The 22,572-nt window shown below is 36.8% G+C and overlaps 1 protein-coding gene across 4 annotated transcripts in view; it reads right to left on the bottom strand.

Moving 5' to 3' along the window:
- The window catches only part of SLC11A2 (solute carrier family 11 member 2), a 614,374-nt gene that overhangs the window by 98,590 nt on the left and 493,212 nt on the right, over nucleotides 1–22,572 (bottom strand). For all 4 annotated transcript variants that reach the window (XM_044083456.1, XM_044083455.1, XM_044083459.1 and 1 more), the window contains one exon: nucleotides 8,312–8,385. In XM_044083456.1, the coding sequence (XP_043939391.1) occupies nucleotides 8,312–8,385 (74 nt within the window). The remainder of the gene's footprint in view (nucleotides 1–8,311; nucleotides 8,386–22,572) is intronic.

Below are 22,572 nucleotides of genomic sequence, written 5' to 3'. Positions count from 1 at the left end.
TCAGCTTGAGTACATTTTTTTTTGAAGTCCACCAGCTTTTACTGCAAATAAGCCTCCACTCCACAAGTGCTGGTGGGACTTATTTAATCTTACAAATAAGCAATGCTTTGCGACTCATTACATTCAGATTAAAATCAGATCCTTGTATTTGATTGTTGGTTCTTACCCTTGAATGAGACTTTTCTCCTGATGTAAAATCTGTAAGCTGAGCTCAGCCCGCCTGCCTTTGCTGTTCCTTCAACTTCACCCTCCTAAAACCCATGTAGCCACTTTTTTTTTTTTTTTTTTTTACACAAAGGGTACACAACTAATTAAATAAGTTTATTTAAAGTAACAGCAGAAGTTGTTTATACATTTTGTCTTAGCAGAGTAATGTGAAAAAGGGTTTACCATCAATATGCCAAGTCACAGGTGGTGGAGATCATCTGTGCGATTCCTACATCCCAAACATTAGAATGTCTAACACCAATATTACTGATTATCCAACCTTGCCACCTTCTGACACATGGTAATGCTTGTTCCTGGGTCCAGAGTGTTGGGGGGTTTCAAGGTTCAGTGTTTGTGTTGGGTATATAGGAACTTGGCATTCTGACTTTCATAAAAGTGCACTGACTATATGAAGACTCGATCACTTGTGATTCAACATAATGATAGTAAACCGTAACAAAGTAATCATTCTCAAGTTGGGAATACTTTGCTATATGATTCTGTAAAAAAAACAAAAGCAGACATCACAAAAAGCAACTCAGCAGGACTGGAGTTCATGTAATAATTTTAGTACACATGTTACACATTTAATTCAGGTTAAAGAAATCAGAAATTGTTTGGTTCTCTGGTGGATGAGAAACTGGGGCTATATATTTTTTTTGTGTTATTATGTTTCAGAAATTAAACAAATTTATAAAGAAATCTTGACAAGCCTGATTATGGTTGAAATGGAATACATTTGTTTGATCGAGCTAACATTGCTCGATTAGGTATAACACAGAGTGTTCTTACCAAATTTCTCATTGCCAAACAGTCGGAATGTCGTACCAAACACCGAATGCAACATTTCCGACTGGTCTACGACCTAAACAAGCACTACCATGGGTCAGGGCGGGGTTTGCGATTCCCAACAATTGCGTTCGCATTTTTGAGGTTTTGCAGCACTGCTTTTGACCATATTCCGATTGGGTCTATATTAAATATTTGAACGATTAAACATTTGAATCACTAAAGATCGAACTTTAGTGATCGAAAGCTTAAATGTTTGAATATTTTAAAAAATTTAAAAAAAAAAAAAGAAAAAAGAAAAGAAAAGAAAATCTAAAGGGTGCAACCCCCACAAACCCCCCGCTACTTAAATATACCAACTCCGAGATCGTTCTACAGTGTAGGAAATGGAAATTTTCCATTTCCACACTGAAGTGCGGTCTCAGAATTGGTATATTTATGTAGTGGGGGGTGCAGGGGGGCTTGCCCCCCTGCTTAAACACTTTACATTTGTTTTTTTCTTTTTTAATTTTTTTAAATATTCGAACATTTAAGCGTTCAATCACTAAAGTTCAATCTTTAGTGATTCGAACGTTTAAGCGTTTGAATATTTAATGTAGACCCTTCCGATCGACCATCCACATGCCGATCAAATGAATGAATACCGGTTGAAATATAGATACTAACCTTTCAAGGGACATTATAATGATTTATTTGAATCCATCTCCTGGACTTGTCTTACTGCTTTTAAACAAAGTGTCTTGAACATTTAACACACAAAAAAGTATAGCAAACACTTAAGTTTTAATCCAAAAAAAGTGTGTCAATATGAAAAAACAAAAAAAAAAAACACACATTCTGCAAAGGCTTTGCCAAAGAATTTAGAAACCAAAGATATGCATGTTAAGCGTTTTCATTCTTTACTACACTAGAACTTCTTCATTAGGTACATCATTTTTATTTAATGTCTTTCATCTTTATGTAAATCAAACCCTTCTCCTTAACAAGTTGGAAGTCTTCTTTGTAAGATGGTATATGAAGTCTGTACAAAATTATACAAAATTAATTTGAAAGAAAAATCACACAACAGCAATGAAGTAAAGACTACTTCATTTTAGGGTGCAGCTGTCCACAATTAGATGACATTCCTCATGTACATGTGATTTTTGTTAGTTTATGTGCAGCTATTTAAAGATGGACGAAGAGTTGGGCTTACAGCAATCTTTTATGAATATTCAACATGCCAAAGTATAATTCACAAAGGACGAATCTGTGGGTCTACTTTTCCGAAAAGGTAGCTTGATAAAACATTCATCACAATGAAAATTAGTATAGATATATTTACCAGGAATCCTACAGCAGAGACATTAATGCAACTTTAGTGACACTGTCTGCAAATACTAGGGGCAGATCTCAGTTGAACTGTCTCATGGGTACTGTACAGAGGACCACAGAGGAGCCTAGCTCAATTGCCCAATTGATTTAGAACACTGGTTAAATCACTTGCTCAGAGTCGCACACAGTGAGCAAATAGAGCCCGAGGGAATTGAACCATGAACTACAGGAAACTGCTAGTTAACCATTTATACCCTTAATCCTCTATGACGAAGGCTCTCGGCTACTAAGACAGACTGGACGCTCTGTCCTTTTAAGCTTTCTCTTACACGTGTCTCCATGACGATTTAGGCATTATGTACCATTAAGAACCCCCTCCCTTTGGCATACACCTCCAAAAACAAATGGTTCCACAAACACACAAACTAAAAAGACTTGAATTTCTAACACCAGATAAGACAGGCTGGAATAACAGAGTTATTACTCATTACTTCTCATTTCTGTAGAATAATTTTCCATTATGGATAAAGCAGTGATCACACTAGCTTACTTTAAGGCAAAAGCTATTGTACGGCATCCAAAAATTCAACCGATGCCTGTCTTGTTTTATCCTCCTGAAGGCAGGATCCTATGAGGAAGGGCATTCATAAGGTTAGTGTGACTCTGACTGACAAATTCATATGAGGTTACTAGCCTAGCGGCCCTAGAGCCTTAACAAGCCTAGCCATGTTAATTCCAAGTATCCACATTTGTTCTTTCTGGACAGTTCGCAGAATGAGTTTATGAACGTCGCAGGTCTGTGATCAACACTGGCTACCCCTGTCCATGAGGGACATGGGTGCCACCCCAGGGATGAATTTGCATTCTTCCACCCAGTTATCTAGGTTGCATTTGAATAGGGTCAGTGAGTCTCTTTTACATGAATAGAGGTCTATTCCAGAGAAGCATAAGTGTCTGAGAGACATATCTGTATCTACAGCATGTTCTGTTAATGTCACAGGCTAGGTTGATATCCCTAGAGCAAGTGACTCTTGTGCCATCTGACTTGCAGATGTGCAGCACTTCCATTAGGACAGGGTCAGAGACTGCCCTATAGGCCAGGCACAAGTCATCTCTCAGCAGCCTATAAGATAGAGAGTAAAGTGACAGTGCTTTAAGCAGACAGCCTTATAATGAATTGATGAATCTAACAAATTCAAGATAACTGGTGTTCTGGTACAAAAGATGGTGTGGGTGGACCCATATGCAACTGCCATCCTGACGTAGGTATCCAAAACTAAGGCAAAACTCTCAAGTGTCCAAATAATTCCCACGCGTAAAACATAAACAGACCGAAAAGCAACAAACAGGGACAAGACCATCACTCATCGAAACTTTAATAAAATGGCAGGAACAATAAAATAGCAAAGCTTTCAAGTTAGAATAACTCTTTGTCAGTGCTCTGCTTTTACTTTGAGAAGTTGTGGAATGGGAGGCAAAAGCACAAATGAAACTGCTCCCCTATTACAAAAAATAGACAGTCACTGCTCATGTTTGCTGGCAAGGAAACCTTAAACAAAAGCTTGAGGTCTGGTAATTCAGTGAGGGAAGACACCAACCTCTGGAAGCCCCTAATGTTAAATGAGAGCATGGAAAACTTGTGCATGCAGTCTCCATTTTGCAGTAAATGATGCTAGATCACCTTAGATATTCTTCTTCAGTAGTGTCCTCTGAAGGAATGTAAAATGCCAGCAGCTAAAATTTATAATGGAGGTTTCAGGCTCTTACTGCTAATCAGAAAAGTTGGTATGAGTGCCCGCTCCCTCCTTGTTCATGTACAGAATTACTGCGATGTTAACAGTGACTGCTGTCAAAACCTTGGCACCAGAGCACTACTAAACACCCAAATGGAGTAACTCAAAGCCAGCACTTTTTTAAAATGTGTGTGTTTGACTTTGTTCTTGTGGATCTACCTCCCATAAACATTAAGGTGGTCTGTGGATTTTTTCCTGTGCGTTTCACACATTTGTCATCAGGGTTTGAGTGTCATGGGTTGGGACAAACAGAATACCCAGGTTCAGAAGAACCTATTTTGCCTAAATGAATGGGCAATACCTTGTCTAGGGGATTCTGATGTTACACCCATAGGTTCCTCATGTACCAGTGTACCTTGTCCTTATGCAGTTTTGCAAGGGGACCATGAGTTTGAAGGCTTACATATATCCCAGGGCTCTTAATATCTTCCTGGATAACAACTAAATTTGGTCTATAATTGAATGGAAGAAAGTCTCAGACAGTGATCATTTTTAGCAAAAGCCTCTGCTCTTTGTCATATCTTTACTACTAGAACTTTTAGTCTTAAAGGCAAAATGGACCCAAGGACCATACTTTCTTGGGAATATGAACAATCTGAAAAAAATGTTCCTTTCTCTTTTGGTATAATTCTCTCGATGGCCATTCATTTTACCACCTAGTCTACCTGGAGGATGTGGCAACCCCATGGAAGGTGGGAAGATATTGAATTTTATCTTGCATCCTGACACTACCAGCTCCATCACTCAAGTGTCTGGTCAGGATGCATGCTGGAAAGGGTTAGCCTTCCTTCTATTAGAAGAGGAGAGTGTGTGTGTGTGTGTGTGTGTGTGTGTGTGGGGGGGGGGGGGTCAGTCCTGACAGGCATACTCTGGAGATGGTGAGGGGTGACTTATCCAACTCTGCCTTGTTTCCTGTCCTTGCCTTTTCCAACTTTTTTCAAAATTACTTTTGTTTAAACCATTTGGTCTTAAATCGGTTTTCTACAAAAGGTTCATTGCATCATGTGGAAATGTTTGCTGTATTTTAGTATTAGTTGGAGAGAACATTGTTTTAGTATCTGAATTGTTTTGCTTTTTTCCTCTAGTATTTATACATATTGCTTGTGAGGGGCATCAGAAACCAGGTACTTTTGAAAAGGGACACTGAAGATTTGCCCCAACATCTTCAGGCGTGGGATGGATTCTTAAGCAGATGTTGCTTCTAATTACTGCTCCCAAGATAGCTACCACGGCAAATGCATCTACAGTATCAGAGGTGTCTGATGGTGTGTTTCCCACTCTGAAACATGTTTAAATAAGCTTAGACAACCTCTGCCTTCAAAGCGCATCTGAGACAGCTTCTACTGTCTCATCCAATTGTTTTTAATATGGCTTCCTGGTACAGTTAAGATATGGGACTGGCAATTTATAGCTCTAATACTTAAAGTAGCATCTTTCTTTGTTGTCCAGAACAGCATTATTCTCAGGGGCCACCCACTCACTGCATTCCATGGAGATGACAGCCACAGAAAACTGGAAAATCAGGTCTGGTTGTTAGGAGGCATTTTCAAATGTACCAATGAAAACTTGGAAGACTGGAGGAATAGCAGTCTGTTTGGGCTCAGTACTACCCAACAACTCCAAGTACTACTGGTGAGAACCAGACATTTGTTTTGAACCCCACCAGAAATGTTCCCCGAATAGGTTAAAGGTTTCAAAGGAAACTCCCTCGTCTGTATCACATTTCAAACGTAAATACGGTTTCACTGATGTCCAAGTCAGAAAAGATCTTCAGAGGGAATTCTTTTCCTCTTGCCAAGGGGGTAAGTTTGGAGAAAGGAATGCATTTTGACTTAGCTGGGTGTAAGGCACTTTAAGCGCTAAGTACTATGGTAGGGGAATCTGGACATTCCCACTTTGCAAGGTAGCTTTTATACTGGGCAAGCATCTGGGGGACAGACATCCCAAAGCCAGGCACCTGTTTCACAGTAAAACAAGTCTCAAAATCTAATGACAAACTCAGAAGTGGTTACTCAAACAAAAATGCAAGCAATATCTCATAGGAATGGCCTTTTCCTGGGGCCAGACACACCCGAGGATCAGCATCCAGATGAAACATAGCAACAATTTTGAGTGAGGCCTCGTGCAAAACAGTTAAAATACCCCACTGCTGGCCTCCAAAGGGGCATCAACAAATGGCAGCAAAGTAAAAGTAAGTGGGGGGCTATTAGATGGCACCTCCTTGGAGATGAAGGGGTTTTAGGACCTTGTGTTTCTTATTAATTTCTCTGGAGACTGACTTCCCTGGCATATCAATCAGTGATACCTGGTTTTAATTTTTTATCCCACCTACCAGAAGATGCATTCACTGAAGACAAAGAGAACAGCATCCCTTTTCTTAAAGCAATTCTAGTGCTCAGAGGCTTTCAAATTCTTAGTCTTTTCTTAAGATAAGAATGCATTTTATAACGGAGGATGGCGTGAATGATCCTCCCGTAGGCAGAGACAGAGCAGATACTTAAAGTGGATTGTTTTTTGGCGAGATCCGGAACACTTGATTCTTTTTCTTCTCTCTCTCTCTCCTGACGATATCAATCTGAAAAACTCAAAGAATACTCTCAAAAAGAGTACATACCTGCATGGTACTCTGACTTAACACTATCAATAAAGTTATGACAAATGAAGAAATAAGTAAATACATAAATTTCCCCAAAGGGTGTTACTAGTCAGGATGTTGCATGGTTAAGGCCAACAGACTGTAGCAATAAAGAATAAAGACACCCTGGCACGGTTAAAAAAAAAAAAAAAAAAAAAAAACACGACATCCATGCATACTCAGTACACGGCACCACAACTCACAAACAGCACAGCAATTTAAATCTCTGCTCAAATAAAGATTTGGGGAAAGTATATGCAGAATGAGTTCTATCAACAAATACAATCACTGTAGGACTGCAGGGTAGAAGTCAAACTGCCACTAACATGCTCTTAGGGAAGGCTCTACAAGAAGTAAATGGGAAGCTTCCCTAGGACAGCTAAGAGTAAGACAGGACAGGAGAGAAGATTAATGGGAAAAAAGGGCAACACATTTTCTAATGCAAAAACAGCAATAATTCAGAAGAAAAAATATTTTAAAATAAATTAAACAATTTTAGGAGCAAATGTACCACGGTATATTTTACTATAAATTAATTTTTGATATGCTAACATTTTACATGCATTTCATCTGAAATTTTGCTATAATAAAGGCAATCATCTGTTTATCCATATATCATATAAAAAGTTTAGTTCAAAGCTGAAAGAATGAACAAATATAGTCTGGTCAAGACTGGCAGTTCAAAGACTGGATAAACAAGCCAGAGGTTACAAAATGGCATTATTATACTTTTGCAAACAATAAGTATCCATCTTAATTATCACAATCAAATCAGAGGCCACTGTATAGGCTCACAAATAATTACTAGGCTAATGACTCTAGGGGGGCCTTTCTATGCCTGGCCATGCTTACCAAAGGGGAGAATCAAACCCTGTACCTTGTAAATGTAAGGTAAACACCTTAACCCATTATGCAAACCCCACCAACACTCAGAGAAAGAGGTGCAGCAACCCTGGAGTAATGTCACTTTAGTCAAGTTTCCATACTGAAACAGTCTTCATACTCCTGCACACTACTAGTTACAGAACTCCCAGATCAGTATGTACTACCTTTGTTTGGGGGGGGGTCATTTAAATGGCAAATGCATTAAGTGTAGTACCATGCTAGAAATTGTAACCATCCCATGTACTGAAGCCATAAAACAGAGTAAAGGGCACCAAAACCTAAATGTGGGTTTCTTTACAGTATTAAACAATGATTAAATAGATATCCTCATTTCATGTTCAACCTTACTTTTACCCACTTTTTGACAAGGTGATCCGCTGTAGCGATACCTAACTGGGAAAAGCCGAAAGAAAGAAGAAGTTTCAATTCTGTATCCCTCAAGTCAACTTTTCTAGAAGACTGAACATGCCCAGCCTTGGTAGTTAAATGTGGGACTAATGGTGGTGCCCAGGGCTCATATTTATTCTAAAGCTGTAGTTTCTGTTAGCTGTGCTGTGATACCCCAAAATGCATTACATCTAACATACAGTGATAACCTGGCGACCAAGGAACAGAATTATAAAAATAAATCACAAATGTCAGCAGGCCAGAAAAGTTGCAAACAATTTTATAAATGAAGATTACTTACAGTCCATTAGCAAAATCATTCATCACACGATGAAGGCTGGTAAAAGTCAAGATTGGAATCAAGGCAAACGGGAGCTGTCAGGGGAAAAAACAAGAACTGAAAGTGTATCCATTGATATTGCACTTATCTGCAAAACAGAACTGCAATGTATCAAACTTACAGTTTATCAAACAAGTTATTACTTTTTCTATTTACTGTCCATTCATCTTCACTGCTGAGGATACTCATCTGAAAACACTCCTTGCTAACACTACTTACTTTCTTGGTTTATAGTTTATGTACCCTTCTTAAGCATGGCAATTAAACTTAACCTTGCCAGTCACTTCTGGTGATATGGCTGTGAAGGTGGGGTGAAAATGGCTGCAGGGAAATGAAACTGTCCAGTTGTACTGAAGAGCAGGCAATCCTGGACCAAGTAAGACGGATATGGGTGCCTGCTGAATTCTGCAGTATGCAAGAGTATAGGAAATGAAAACGTATAAAGATGTCTCTCCTAGTCCTCCCTACTAATCAAGTCTGGTTCCAGTTTACTCGCCCAAAGCCCCAAACAAAGTGAGCAATGGAAGAGGTACCATTTCGACTGTGCCATGCATTGTCGTACTTCAGACTTCATTAACCTTGAAATGCTCTTAGCCTTTGCTAAAGTTTAATTTTATTTTTAATTACTGTACATGACTTTTGAAAGAAATATAAAGTAATAAAAAAACTCTATCAAGTTAAAACAGCTTGAGAGAAATTAGTAGTATAAAATCCCAAATCAATGACTCTGCAGGTCTCTCTAGAAGGAATAGTTAAATATTAATACTCAGTATTGTTTTAACATTTTAGTTACATATCACATATGCCACTTTCACACACACTGCTTCTAACAGTTATGCCTTAGATTACAATGATGTAATCAGCGTTGCAAAATAATATGCCATTAACTTTATAGTAGTATAAAGTTTTACAATCGTTTCCCGTTGGGGTACACCTTCAAAAAATTAAATCATGTACTCAACAATTTCGTAATTTCGTAAAGCAAACTATGTAGTAAATTAAATAATCAAGCTAGCAGAAATATTATATATTCTGCAAAGCTCAAATTTTACTAGTGTTAACTAACTTTGGTTTATATTTCATTAAATGGAGTAATTTCTTTTTACAAGACTACATATGAGACTACATATGAAAAACACATGGCAAGGGAGAAGAGACAGGAACTACCCACATACACAGCTTACCTCAAATATATTCACGGATTTTGGAAGTGGTTTCAATAATATAGATTTTCACGTGCTGATTTTTAGAGTAAAATCGTGTACATACAGTAGTGCATGATATAGCTGAATTCCTGCGATATGCATCTTCCCATTTTTACAAGACATGATGCACTAATTTAGCTAGGAAGGAGCCATTGGCACAGTGCACAGCTAAATCTCATCTGCCATTGCATGGTGTCTTGAGCAAGGATACAGTTCTAAGGGTGGGCAAGTAGGTATATGTGAACAAGACCAAAGTTTCTGACTAACACTAAAAACTCTTACCTTTACCAGTATGAGTAAGAGGAATCAATAACTCTTACAGGGTACTAATCTTATTTGCCAAATTTACTTTCACTCATTCAGTAACTTGTAAAAGAACTAGTCAACAAGCATATTTTCAACCAGAATACATACTGTGTTACCAGAGTACAGATACTGGTTAAACATTTGTAAGCAGTTTCAGCACATACCACAGTTTATAAACATTCATGCTGATAAACATCAAAAAACTATTAATATAAAAAAGTCAAATCAAGCAATATATTTAATAAGCTGGCCTTCAAGTACTATACAGCAAAATACTGAAGTGTTAGATATAGCAGTTTTAGGGCTTTCTCTGAAACCCAAGCACAGTCTGAGCATACATAAAGCACTTAACTTGAAGCCTTTTTTCACAACTCCGTTAAAGAGAAAGGGGATGTGCAAAAAAAGAACTATATACCCAGTCTGATGACTCAACCATAAATGGGCAGGACAAGAAGCCAATGCTAAAATCGCCTCAAAGTACATCAGCATTATTTTGGAAATGATTCCCTTGGAAGTTTCCAGAACCTCAAAGAACTGAATTAATACTTAAAGAAACGATGATACAAGATGGTTTAGGATTACTTGATTTGAAGGGATATTTTACAACCACACAGTTAATTAAGGTTCTTATACATAACACAAGCAGAAAGCTATAGTTCAATGTAGAAAGGAATGATAATGAAACGGACGGGAAATTCAAGAAATAATGACCAAATGTGATTTTGGATACAGATCCTCAAGGAGCCATGACAACTTTAAGTTTAGTTAGTAAGTAGTAACTGAGTAGTACACTGGGAGTGTAGCAAGTTGGCAGGCTTGAAAAATTTCCTACAGAGTACCTGGTCAGAAATACTGGATGAGCATACAGGTGTAACTAAGGAAATGATTTTTATTTTCTGAGCTGGGATACAGAATCTGAATTAGCAAGACATATGCCTAGGCAAATTTAATTCTGGTGGCTGCTAAAAAAGCAATTACTAAAAAATGGAAGTCAAAATATAAATGAACCATACTTGAAGCAGTGAATACTTAACAGAGATAAAAGAACTGCAAGTTGCACCTTTAGAAAAGGGTGGAAACAAACTACATAAAAAATAGAAATGTTGGAACAGTACATGCAGAATAACGTTTGGGGGCGATGAGTGAGGTTTAAGGGGAGGCAGGAATTGAGAAATTTATGTAATGTTGATTGAAACTTGCACAAAAATGCATGTGATGTATAATGTTTGTAACCATGAACATGTTAACATGGTTTGTTTTCTTTTGTCTAACTATATGTTTGCCTACATCTTAAGTGATAATTCAATAAAGGAGTTAAAAAGAAACCAAGATGGTGGTGAAGTAAATGATTAAAAAAGACTTGCAAAATATATATTCTGAATGCTGACACTGAAAGACTTTTTGGAATGAACTCAACCATTCTTACAAGCATGATGGTTAGATAATTTTAGTTATCCAAGCAACAAAGTTTATTTAATGCCCCAACACCAGTGTGTGTACCTAGTTTTCAGTATCCATGTCTTTAGACTTTGGCAATAGCAAGGAAAACTATAAAAAAAAAATGGAAAAAAGGAATTTACTTCTCCCTTTAAAGATTTAAAAAAATACTACCAGTAGTGTATGCCAAAGGAAATTACTACAATCAAAATGAAACTAATACAACTAATATATTATAAACATCGGATGAAATTATTAGATACATTTTACACAAAATCTTGTTTGATACATGGGCAGTAATGGACTGGAATGACTTTCATTTCACAAATAATAGTGCTCTTTGCAAACAGTTTAGTTTTTGGTTGTTTTTGGTGTGGATTTCTTATATTTTTATAAAATACTAAAATTGTAAAACAACTTTTTATAAAGAAAAACAGCAATGAACTGAAGAGTTTATGACAAATAATGTCCCAGGTCGCTCTACTGACCTGAAGCACTGCTTAAGGCTTACCAAATGATCCACTCATGTCCTTTCATTGGGACAGCTATAACTGTGCAACAGTGTGGACTGGATGTTTACATATTAAGTTTCAGACAGAGTAATTAGCGCACACTAGCGAAAATAAACAAATGCTCTTTTAATGCCAACCTGGAAAACGAATGTTCCAGTCAAGGCCAGAATCTACAAAAGGCCACTTAGAAGCCAAACTCGAGCTTTACCCTCTAGCAAATGAATGCATAGCAAAGACCTCCCAAGAACAGGTTCTTTAAACTAGGACTGCACATCAGCTTCCCATTTTCAGAGTGAATTCTCATTTTTGATTATTTGTCAGGAGGTGTAACCTCACAGCTTGGTGCTAAATGTATGCACCTAACTCACTGTAGTTCAAATCCCAGAAGCAATACCTCATATCACTTGTATAAAAAAAAGAGAAAAAATCTTGTCTGCCTTCTGCAGAAAAGCAAATCTAGATGACCCAAGAAAAAGCAGAAAGATAAAGAAATACTAAATAGTGGCAAAACAGATGGTTAAGTGGACTATAAAAATGTAATCTGGGTCACTGCCTGTTAACAGCATATACCTTGAGAACAGATAATCTATGCTGTAGTATAATTCTGTGTGGCTGTTATTTCTCAGATTCAAGTGCAAAGAAACTAAAACTACTCATCTGTTACTGGAACAGAGAGTACCACTGAGAGATTTGTCCAGGGGGCCTATGTTATTAATGGCACTAAAAGCCAAACTCGATTGTCAGGTATGGGTATCTGAGCCTTCCAGAATCTAATTAAATCACCCTCATGGAGTCAATCCAAAGGAGTTTGCTTTTTATCCATTTCCACAGTCTAAATCAGCTCCAACATGCCTCTCAGCAGAAGAAACATAATTGGAATAAAGTTAGTTAATTTTGCTGGTTTAAATAAAGCAGTTGAAGGGAAAATCCCCTTATGAAACAATCCTATATATGTACGTTTTTATTCAGATCTTATATCAGGGAAACTTCTAAACACTGAAATGTATTTTTGCACATTTCACAAATTCACCTTTTGTCATCATTTTTAACTAGCGTTATTTGCATGCATGATTCTTAACATAAGGGACAATATAACTGAGCCCTGTCTGGTTTGACTTCATCTGATCTTTTAATGATTATAGCTTTAGTGTCTTACCATACTGTAAATCACAGTCTTAATAATGCAGCTGCATGGCAGCAAACAGTATGTAATTGGCATTTTTCCACTGGCTTTATTTACAGCAAAACAAACATTTTTCAAGATAAGCAAATCAAATAACAGATTTTCTGAAGGATTACAGTTATAATAATCAGGAGTGAAGCTTATCTGAATTTCAAACGTACCAGAAAAGTTGTTTTGGGAGATGGTATTAAATAATTGGTGGTGTATAACCTTCTCATCACCACCTTTCTTGCTTAACTTTTACCAGCTATACTATTCACACCATCAAAAATCCAAGAAATATGCATCCAATCACAACTGTTCATTTTTATCACACAAATTAACCAATTCACAACAACACATGGATTCTGTACCCACCACACTACCACAACCACTCTCCTCACTTTTACAAAGACCATAAACTAAAGTAGAGATACTTACTGTCAGCAGCATATCTGGAGCTTTCAATAGTGTCTCACCCCAGAACTGTGCACCCTAGGACTTCACCCCCACACCTCTTACCTGATTTGACAGCTAATTGTCAAATAGACAATAAGCTGTCAAATGGCAAAGTGGTATCACCTTCTCTCTTTCTGTATCAGGAGGAGTCCCCCAAAGATCATTCTTGGCCTCTTACTCCAATATATTATAAATCACCTTCACTTAGCCTACAAACAAGACACTATTAATCCAGCTTGCTGACAGTGCAACCCTTACATGTTCTGCCAAAAATATGCACAACCTGCAAAAAAAAAAAAAAAAAAAAAAAGCTGCAATCTTTCACATCTACAGAATCCTGGCTGAGTGATGCACATTTATTCCTAAATACAAAAAAAAATCTAAACTCGTTCTACTTGCACCTAAGCAACTCGTCTCACAAAGATCCCTTTCCAGTCTAACAAGATATGGAGGCTGAGGGTTGTATAGGCATCTGCTAACATACTAAGAGAAAAATTATGAGACGAAAAAAATGTTACAGTGAAAATGATCAGTATAATGGTTAATTTTAATTGTAATTTGCAAAAACTCAACAGTAAAATAAAGAAATGTATGTAAGCATATGACAATGTGGGCAGTTACAGTAAAGGCAACAGAGAAAATGCATAGATAAAAGTGCTTAAACTGAAATCGATTATGCTAGGTTATGTCTTCTGAGACTTTACAGGAAGTCAGCATTGAAATAGGGGATGCCAATTTTCAGACCACTGCTTTGTTACGGATGAAATAAGTAAGGTTCAAGGTTTTATTAAAACAGGTCAATCTGTTAAAAGACAGTAAAACTAAATTATTTGGACAGCGAGAATTACAATTATTCCAAAAAGCGCTGTAAGACAGCTTTACAGCACAGATGAACATTTGGGGGTATATAATGAAAAACAGAAACTAGTATCCCAGACTGGCAAAGGTAGACTGGAAAAATTAAACATTTTTAGCACTGTAAAATTATTAATGAATATGAGGCATGTATAAAACGAGAAGATAAGGTAAGTATATGCAAGGAGTGAGAAATACATTGTGAAAATATTAAAAAGTAGACTATATAAACATATTTTTTTACAAGGTCAGATAAAGTATTATTTTTAGGAAAGATAATGCACAATGATGACTGAAAAATGGACAAAATGAATGATACGGGGGATATCATGACTGAACAAACAAAATGAATGATACGGGGGATATCATGACTGAAGCCAGGGTACCTTTTTGCCTAGGCTTGTATAGGCCTTAGGGCCAATAGCCTTGTACCTACCTATGAACAAACAAAATGAATGATACGGGAGATATCACTGAGCAAACAAGTATAATGAATGTCATAGAAAAATACGAGTTTTATAATAAAGCAAATATAAGGGAGGGCTGAGCAGTAACTAAGAATTACAAGAGTGAAGTAGACAGGATTGTTTAGGATGATTACTAGTGGAAAAATTTGCATTTTAAAAGTTGTCTATAAAGTGATTGTGCCAGGTCCAGTAAGAATAGGTTATACATTTTATAAAAAAATGCATAAGGGAAAATTAAAAGTATTTTAAAAATAATACTTGAATGGTTCACATATGGTATAACAGAGAAAGAAAGAATTTGTGAAGGAATAATGCCATTTTATATAAAAAATGGAAATAGAGAAGAATCAGAGATAGTATAATATTAACTACAAAGTATTAATGAAAATTTTACAAAAAACATAACTAAATGTTTGGTACAAATTTTCAATGAATGCATATGCAGTATAAAAGAAAAAGCTAATAAGGATTTTATGGTTATAGTAAAAGAAGCTGTAGACAGCGTTTTAAGAGAAAAGAATATGTGTAAAATAATAGTTTGTGATGCAGAAACGGCTTATGATAGTCTAAGCTGTAACAATTACATGAAAGATTTTAAATTTGTACAGAATGAAAGAAAATCTGATAAAGTTAGTAAGATCATTTATGACAATACTTTCAGTAGATACCAGTTAATGGATGGACAGGTAAAGTGCAGATAAAGAGAGGTGTTAAACAAGGATGTCCGTTAAACGGGTATTCTTGCTATGGTTATGAATGCAGTTATTGAGAAAAGTAGAACAAAATTGCAGAAACGCATATGTAAAACAGTAGTGTAAAGGTGCCTTATTATTTTGCAAATGATTTAATAGTAATGACTAAAATTAGTTACAGATGGTACAAGCTATGAAAGGAATCGAAAACTGATTGGGTGAAGTTGGATTAAAACTGAATAAAATGAAATACACAGTTTGGAGATATGGTTAAAACTGCTATGGTTTCTTTTCTGAAAGAGAGGTTTATTGGGAGTGAAATATGAAAAATATGGGCAAAGGAAAAATGTTTTGGATGAAGTTAAGAATGTCTAAAGTAACTGGACATAAAAAGTGGACCAAGGCTTTGGGTCAGGAGGTGGCACAAATTTCAAAAAAGAATGACAAATTAACTCTTATACACATGAAACATAGATTGTAAAGGTCTTGGGGCAGAATTGTGTGTCCACACATGGTGCATTTTTTAAGCTGGTCTGTTTCTCCATCAAAAAATAAACACTGCAAAAATCATAGAAACAGTACACTAAATGCATAACAATTTCATAGTCACTATCTATGAAGCTAATCAACAAAAGAAGTAAAAAAAAACGATACCTGAAGAAAGAACACCACTGGAAAGCAACACCAATAAATATATTTAAACAAAATCACTTCCAAGTAGTCCACAGCAGATAAGTAAAAACACTAAATTTAGTAACAGGAAAAAATACAGACAAGTACTTTCGCAGATCGAAAATGCATTTCAAAACTCATTGTTATAAAGCACAGAACAATTCCAAATAGCCAGTCAATTCAAAGTGCATCTAGTGGCATTAAATACCATAGTAACCCTATAAATCAACCTTAAAGCTACAAGTAGTGTATAAATTTTTAAAAAAAATATATACATAGCCTAGATCAATGATTTGTTAAATGGTACAATAAATCCATCTAAAAGTAACAACACACTGTATATTACATTTCTTTCTCAGGGGTCTAGCTCTTAAAACAGGTAGTATGGATATACTATCATTCAGCCCAGGATGACAATGTGCTCTTAATAGAAAAATCCACCTAAGTTCTGCTTGATATGTTCTATTTATAAGGTCTCCCTTGTTAATATTCTCATGGATTAATTCTAATACCAGGAATCAGAAAGTGTGTTCCATGTCAGTGCTAATTGTATGTTTTGCTATTGCACTATGGCTCATACCCATGTGCACAATAAAGATGGTCACGGATGTGCTCCCGTAGGCGTCTGTTCGTCTTGCCTACATGAAATGAGCAACATCCATTGCACAATGCTAACTATACTAGATCCTTTGAATTACAATCAGCTAGAGGTAGATGCAAAAACGTCTTACTACTACAAGGATGTATAAAAAATCCAGACTCATCAGTGCACGTGCAATAAGAACTATTACATTTCCTCATCCCATGATCAGATATAGTTTCACTTAATTGATTACTTGCTTTGGGATAACATAACTTTTGTTTCAGTGATTTTTTATTTTTATATCCAAAGGATGGTCTATCACCAACACGTCTATGTATATCCTGGTCTGTACATAATAATGACCAATGTTTGTGAATAATATCTCTAATCTTCCTACCATCACTGGAATAAGTTAACCCAAAAAAGATAGTATTTCTGATAATGTCCATGACAGTGTTAAACTTTGTAGGACACTACTGGGAAACCATATTTTTCTTCATCTGCAATGGGTAATAATATGGCAGTAGGTAATAATAGAGATGAAAACATAAATAAATAAATATAAAGGATCTAGTATAGTTAGCATTGTGCAATGGAAGTTGCTCATTTTATGTAGACAAGACGAACAGACACCTACGGGAGTGCATTCGTGCCCATCTTTATTGTGCACACAGGGGTATGAGCTATAGTGCAATAGCAAAACATATGATTAGCACTGACATGGAACACACTTTCAGATTCTTGGTATTAGAATTAATCCATGAGAATATTAACAAGGGAGACCTTATAAATAGAACATACCAAGCAGAACTTAGGTGGATTTTTCTATTAAGAGCACATTGTCATCCTGGTTTGAATGATGATATATCCATACAACCTGCTTTAAGAGCTAGACCCCTGAGAAAGAAATGTAATATACAGTGTGTTCTTACTTTTAGATGGATTTATTGTACCATTTAACAAATCATTGACCTAGGCTATGTATATATTTAAAAAAAAAAAATTATACACTACTTGTAGCTTTAAGGTTGATTTATAGGGTTACTATGGTATTTAATGCCACTAGATGCACCTTGAATTGATTGGCTATTTGGAATTGTTCTGTGCTTTATAACGATGAGTCTTGAAATGCATTTTCGATCTGATGAAGCTCACTGTGAAAGCGCTTATCTGTATTTTATCCTGTTACTAAATTTAGTGTTTTCACTTAACTGCTGTGGACTACTTGGAAGTGATTTTGTCTGGATATATCTATGAAGTTGATATTTAACTTACTACACCACTAAGCAACAAACCAAGCACCTAACAGTTAGCTAACTTTAACCATTTGCACCTCTAACTAAACTTAAACTGCACACTCAAAAACAAACTAAATAATTACACGCCTAGTCGGGAATGGAAGTGAATGAAAGGATTATGGCAGCAGAACAGAGAAGAAGGGGTTGAAGAAACAAGAACTACTCACTAACAGAGACAAAATGCAGTATAAAACCCACAACTGTACAACGACTAGTGTGAAAATACAGCCCACCATAGTCTGCTGATATGCTGCTACCAAAGGCAGATTTGTTAAATATGTAATAACACTAAAAAGGACTTTAGTCTCAGAACCATTGGCTTAATAAGTAATGATTCTGTTACTGCTGAAAGCAGGGCAGCATGCACCAGAACCTAGTGTTTATTTTCATATTTTAGGATTCTGAGGGGCTTCAAGGTTGGGAATAAAGCCACTCCACCTCTGTCGATGACTCGCCTCTAATTAGCTCTTGCTCCCATGATTCTGCAGATAAAGGTAAGATGGTGGAGAGATAAATGAGCTACTAGGTCACAGAATTGGAAGCTGAAGATCAGCAGACAGTAGCAGGAATGATGGGAGTGAAAAGAGAAAAAGTCAAGATGTTTCCACGTGGAAAAGCAGTGCACTGGTCAAGTTTTCCTTTTTTTCTCTTCCTCTCTATCCTATACTTATTCATGCTCCAGTTCTGAAAGAATAAAATACTGCTAAAATGGGAATTGTGGCATCACTCACCAATGAGCTGATGACTTGGGTTTCTCAATCGCTGTATTCAAATCTACTCCCTTGGAGTACACCTTTACTGTATCATATATGCTTACAGTCATCACCACAGAAGCTATAGCAATGGCAGGGCTATGAGTAAAAAATCTGTTTTAACAGTCCAGAGTCAGTCATCTGAATACTGCGTGCAGTCCGGTGGAATGGATGTTTAAGTTTGCAACCTCAATAACAGTGGCTCTTTCCTCAGTGAAAACACCAGTGTTGGTATGGCAGTCTTCCTGTTTGATGCAAAGGACTGAAGAGGGGCATCACCTCAAGTGTTTCCCAGAGTTTTTCATATATCAGTAAGTGACAAAGATTTTACATTCAACTAAAAGGTTATGGATGACAGCAAGACAGTACAACTGTACACTGGTGTCTTTGTAGATATCATGCTTTTGGTAAATAACATGCCAAAAGCAGCTTTCTGAATGGGAACATAATAGATGCTGTGAATGTCTATGCTTATAGTCTCTACGGCTGCTGAAAGTAGAGGAAGTCTGCTACTGCTGGCATGGTCTGCCTGCTGATGGCAAACTATAATGCATCACTTGTAAAGACTTGTCCAGGCAAACAAACAGTGACTCAATCTTGCGGAGGTTGAACATATCTCAACAGACATCAGGAAATGTACACACACTACACAGCCATGTACATTTCAGAAAAGGTAGGGGCACTGCTTTGGATTTGCTTTACACAGTAAATCACCATGGAATGCTTCACTTCTACTATGACAAAAAAATGCACCAGTGATGGCTCCAAGGTGTTAAACTAACAGCTGTACATTTACGACTTCCAATATGGCTACACAACAATCAGGTTGATTAGGAAGCTTCCAGACAGAAAACTGAAATTCAGAAATCAGTTTGAGTAAAATGCAGTTTCTGGCTAGTAACTACACAACCTAGATGCCAGCAAATAAGACATTTGGAGAAATTAAGAGAAAATAAAAAAACTTTGCCTGGAAAGAATCTTCCAGCTCTTCAGCAAAAAGCAGTTTAAACTATACCTCTGGTACGGCAGATGGTTTCCAGTAACATAGCAGAAAAAAATAAAATAAAGCAAATGCACTCAGGAGGTGTTAATAAGTGAAGGTATATACTTAAGTGAAATAAAACAATGGAAAAATGTTTTAACTACCTATTCAGGTGAACTGAAAACTACAAAAATCAGAAGCTATAAAAAAAAAAAAGTCTGAGCATGGGGCTTTTCAACAACAGTAGTTTCAAAAATAGTAACAACAGAAGACTTGATATTTTCTGTTGTACCACAAGAAAATGGAAGGAACAGACTATATTAATTTTACAAAAGTACAGTTAAGCAACTGGACTCGTGTTTGAAAGAATTTGTTAACTGAGAGGGCACCATGTGTATCCTCCAAATCAGGCCATGAGAACGCAGCCAAGACCTAAGTGTATTAATAAAGATGCATTCAGACCAGCAGAAAGTTGTGCCTGATAAAATTGTGGCAGATGGAAAAAATGTTAAAAACTAGGGGCAGTGAAGGGTTTGCAGAAACTAGTATTCACTGTACACCAAGTAGAAGAGAAGCAAGTTTATCACAACAATCGGGGAATGTTCAGTTGTTAGCGTCTTATTCAAACTGCCGTATCCAGCTTTCTTCAGAATGTTTCTTCTTGGAAGATCATATACATTTTTGGATGTTGAACAAGCTAAGGAGGGGGGAAAAAGGGTGAGCCAACAGACAGAAGACACCGCTTCCCATTCTCCTGACAACAGCAAAACCCATACATAACACTTTCCCAGTGAATACTTTTCTTATTCCAAAAGAAAATGCTGAAGTGACAAAAAAAAAAAAGGCAGATGAATGGAAGAAACATGAGAACCTTGCACTTGAACTAGAGACAGGTGCTGGGAAATGTACAGGATCAAGACGAGCAACACCATGAAATTAGTGAACCAATGGAGAATATCAATCCCATTAGAGATAGGGATACACAAATAAAATGTGACGCTGCAAGAACTGGCTGAAAAAGAATGAAAATTTGTTGACTGTTAAGCTGGTGGGTGAACTGTAGTGGATATACCCTCCACTTTATGTAATTAATGTTAAGGAGGACACTGAAGGGACTAAAGTAACCAAGTAAAACGGTTTTGCTCTTAGTAACATTTGAATGAAAATTCACAATGTAAATTATGTGTTCTACTGTAAAGCAGTTTTATAAAGTGTACAGTAAGGAGCAGTTTAAGTGTGTGTATGAGGGGGTCAGTCATCAGTGACTGCTGTATATGTTAAAGATATTAAAGCAAGAACATACTTTTTCTTAATTGCACGGTATCTAGCCTTGACACTGTAAAAAGGTATGAAAAGCTGGATGGAATTAAGTTAGAGTTAATATGTGATGTTGGTCTGCTGGGATAGGGATGTAAAAGTGTTCTGATCACATTATATGTAGAATTAATATGATAATTTCCCCATTTTATACAGAGGTTGATATTTAGATTAATTCTTCTCATTCAAGCTTTGACCTCTTCATTGGCATTTCCATTCTCCTCAACCAACCCTTACAGATACGTTAAGTTAACCTGTTCCAACATTTCCCTTCTATCTAAATTTTCAGTTTCTTCAGATTTCCCCCATTTGCTGCCATGACAACAGTCACATCTGTACTCAGTTTCATTCTGTGTGCCTTCAGTTTTGCACTCCATTCCTCTATCATTTGTCAAACATCTTGTTGAGAGTCTGCTTGTAATGCCACATCATCAACATGCAAGCAGCTTTGTTGATCTGTCCCTCCAGTCTATTTGATAAATAAATAAATAAATAGTCCATCACTTGTATGAATAACAGTGGACTCAGAGATTAACTCTGATGCACACCCACTCCCACTGGGAACCTCTCTGCAAGTCTGCACATTGGTAGAATTAGTGCAGGCTCCGTACAACAACTAAATGACACAAGTATGAACAATGTTTCCAGGACTTAAAATCATCACAGTACTACCCAAAATCAGCTTTCATGGGACCCTGTCATATGCTTTCACCAAGTCCAGGAATGCTCAGTTGGACACTCTTCATCACCAGCTTCTTCTCAATCATGTCTCTCACTGTAAACATCAGGTTGGTTGTGCTACAGACTCATCTGAATATGAACTGCTCATCTCCCATCTTACTTTCTACAAAATCTTAAGTATTTGCTTATCAATCACTCTATCCAGCACTTTCATGCAGCATGACTAGAGTCTGACTCATCTGTATACTACCCACAACCATGAATGATGCCTTTGTTCTCGTACACTGCCACTAAAATGTTTATTCTTCGGTCATCTCGGATATACCTTTCCCTCCATAACTCAACATGCAACCTCTGCAGCCATTTCTTCCTCAAATCACCCAACATTGTGATCACAACTGCAGTAACCTCAAACTAAGCCTGCTGATTTTGCTGACTTAATTTTCCTTAATGTCTTTCTTACTTCTTCTAGGATGGGGATCTTCGTCCTCTTTCATCATAAACGGTGTCTGGGGCAGTACAGCTTCTGTGGGGTTTTCTTCATTCAGAAACTACTGGAAGTACTCCTTTAATCCGCCTTTGATGACCTGTCAACTAGTGAGCAGGCTGTTGCTGGTATTCCTTATGAAGGATGTCCGATGACCATCTTCTTTACCTTTTTGTCTTTGATTTACTACCTGATAAGAGTTTCTGTGCCATCTGCTGAGCCGCTTTTCCAGAAGCTGGATCCTCAAATTCAGTTTGTTGATACTATGTAGTATCTAATACCTAGCAACTTAATTTTCTTTACATAATGGTAAGAGTTCTGACCATAATGCTCCAGAAATTGAACCATTTTCTGA

This window comes from Protopterus annectens, chromosome 9.part0, assembly GCF_019279795.1.
Source record: "Protopterus annectens isolate FY-2018-M chromosome 9.part0, PAN1.0, whole genome shotgun sequence".
Classification (NCBI taxonomy): Eukaryota; Metazoa; Chordata; order Ceratodontiformes; family Protopteridae; genus Protopterus; species Protopterus annectens.
This window is presented reverse-complemented; position numbering and strand designations above follow the sequence as displayed.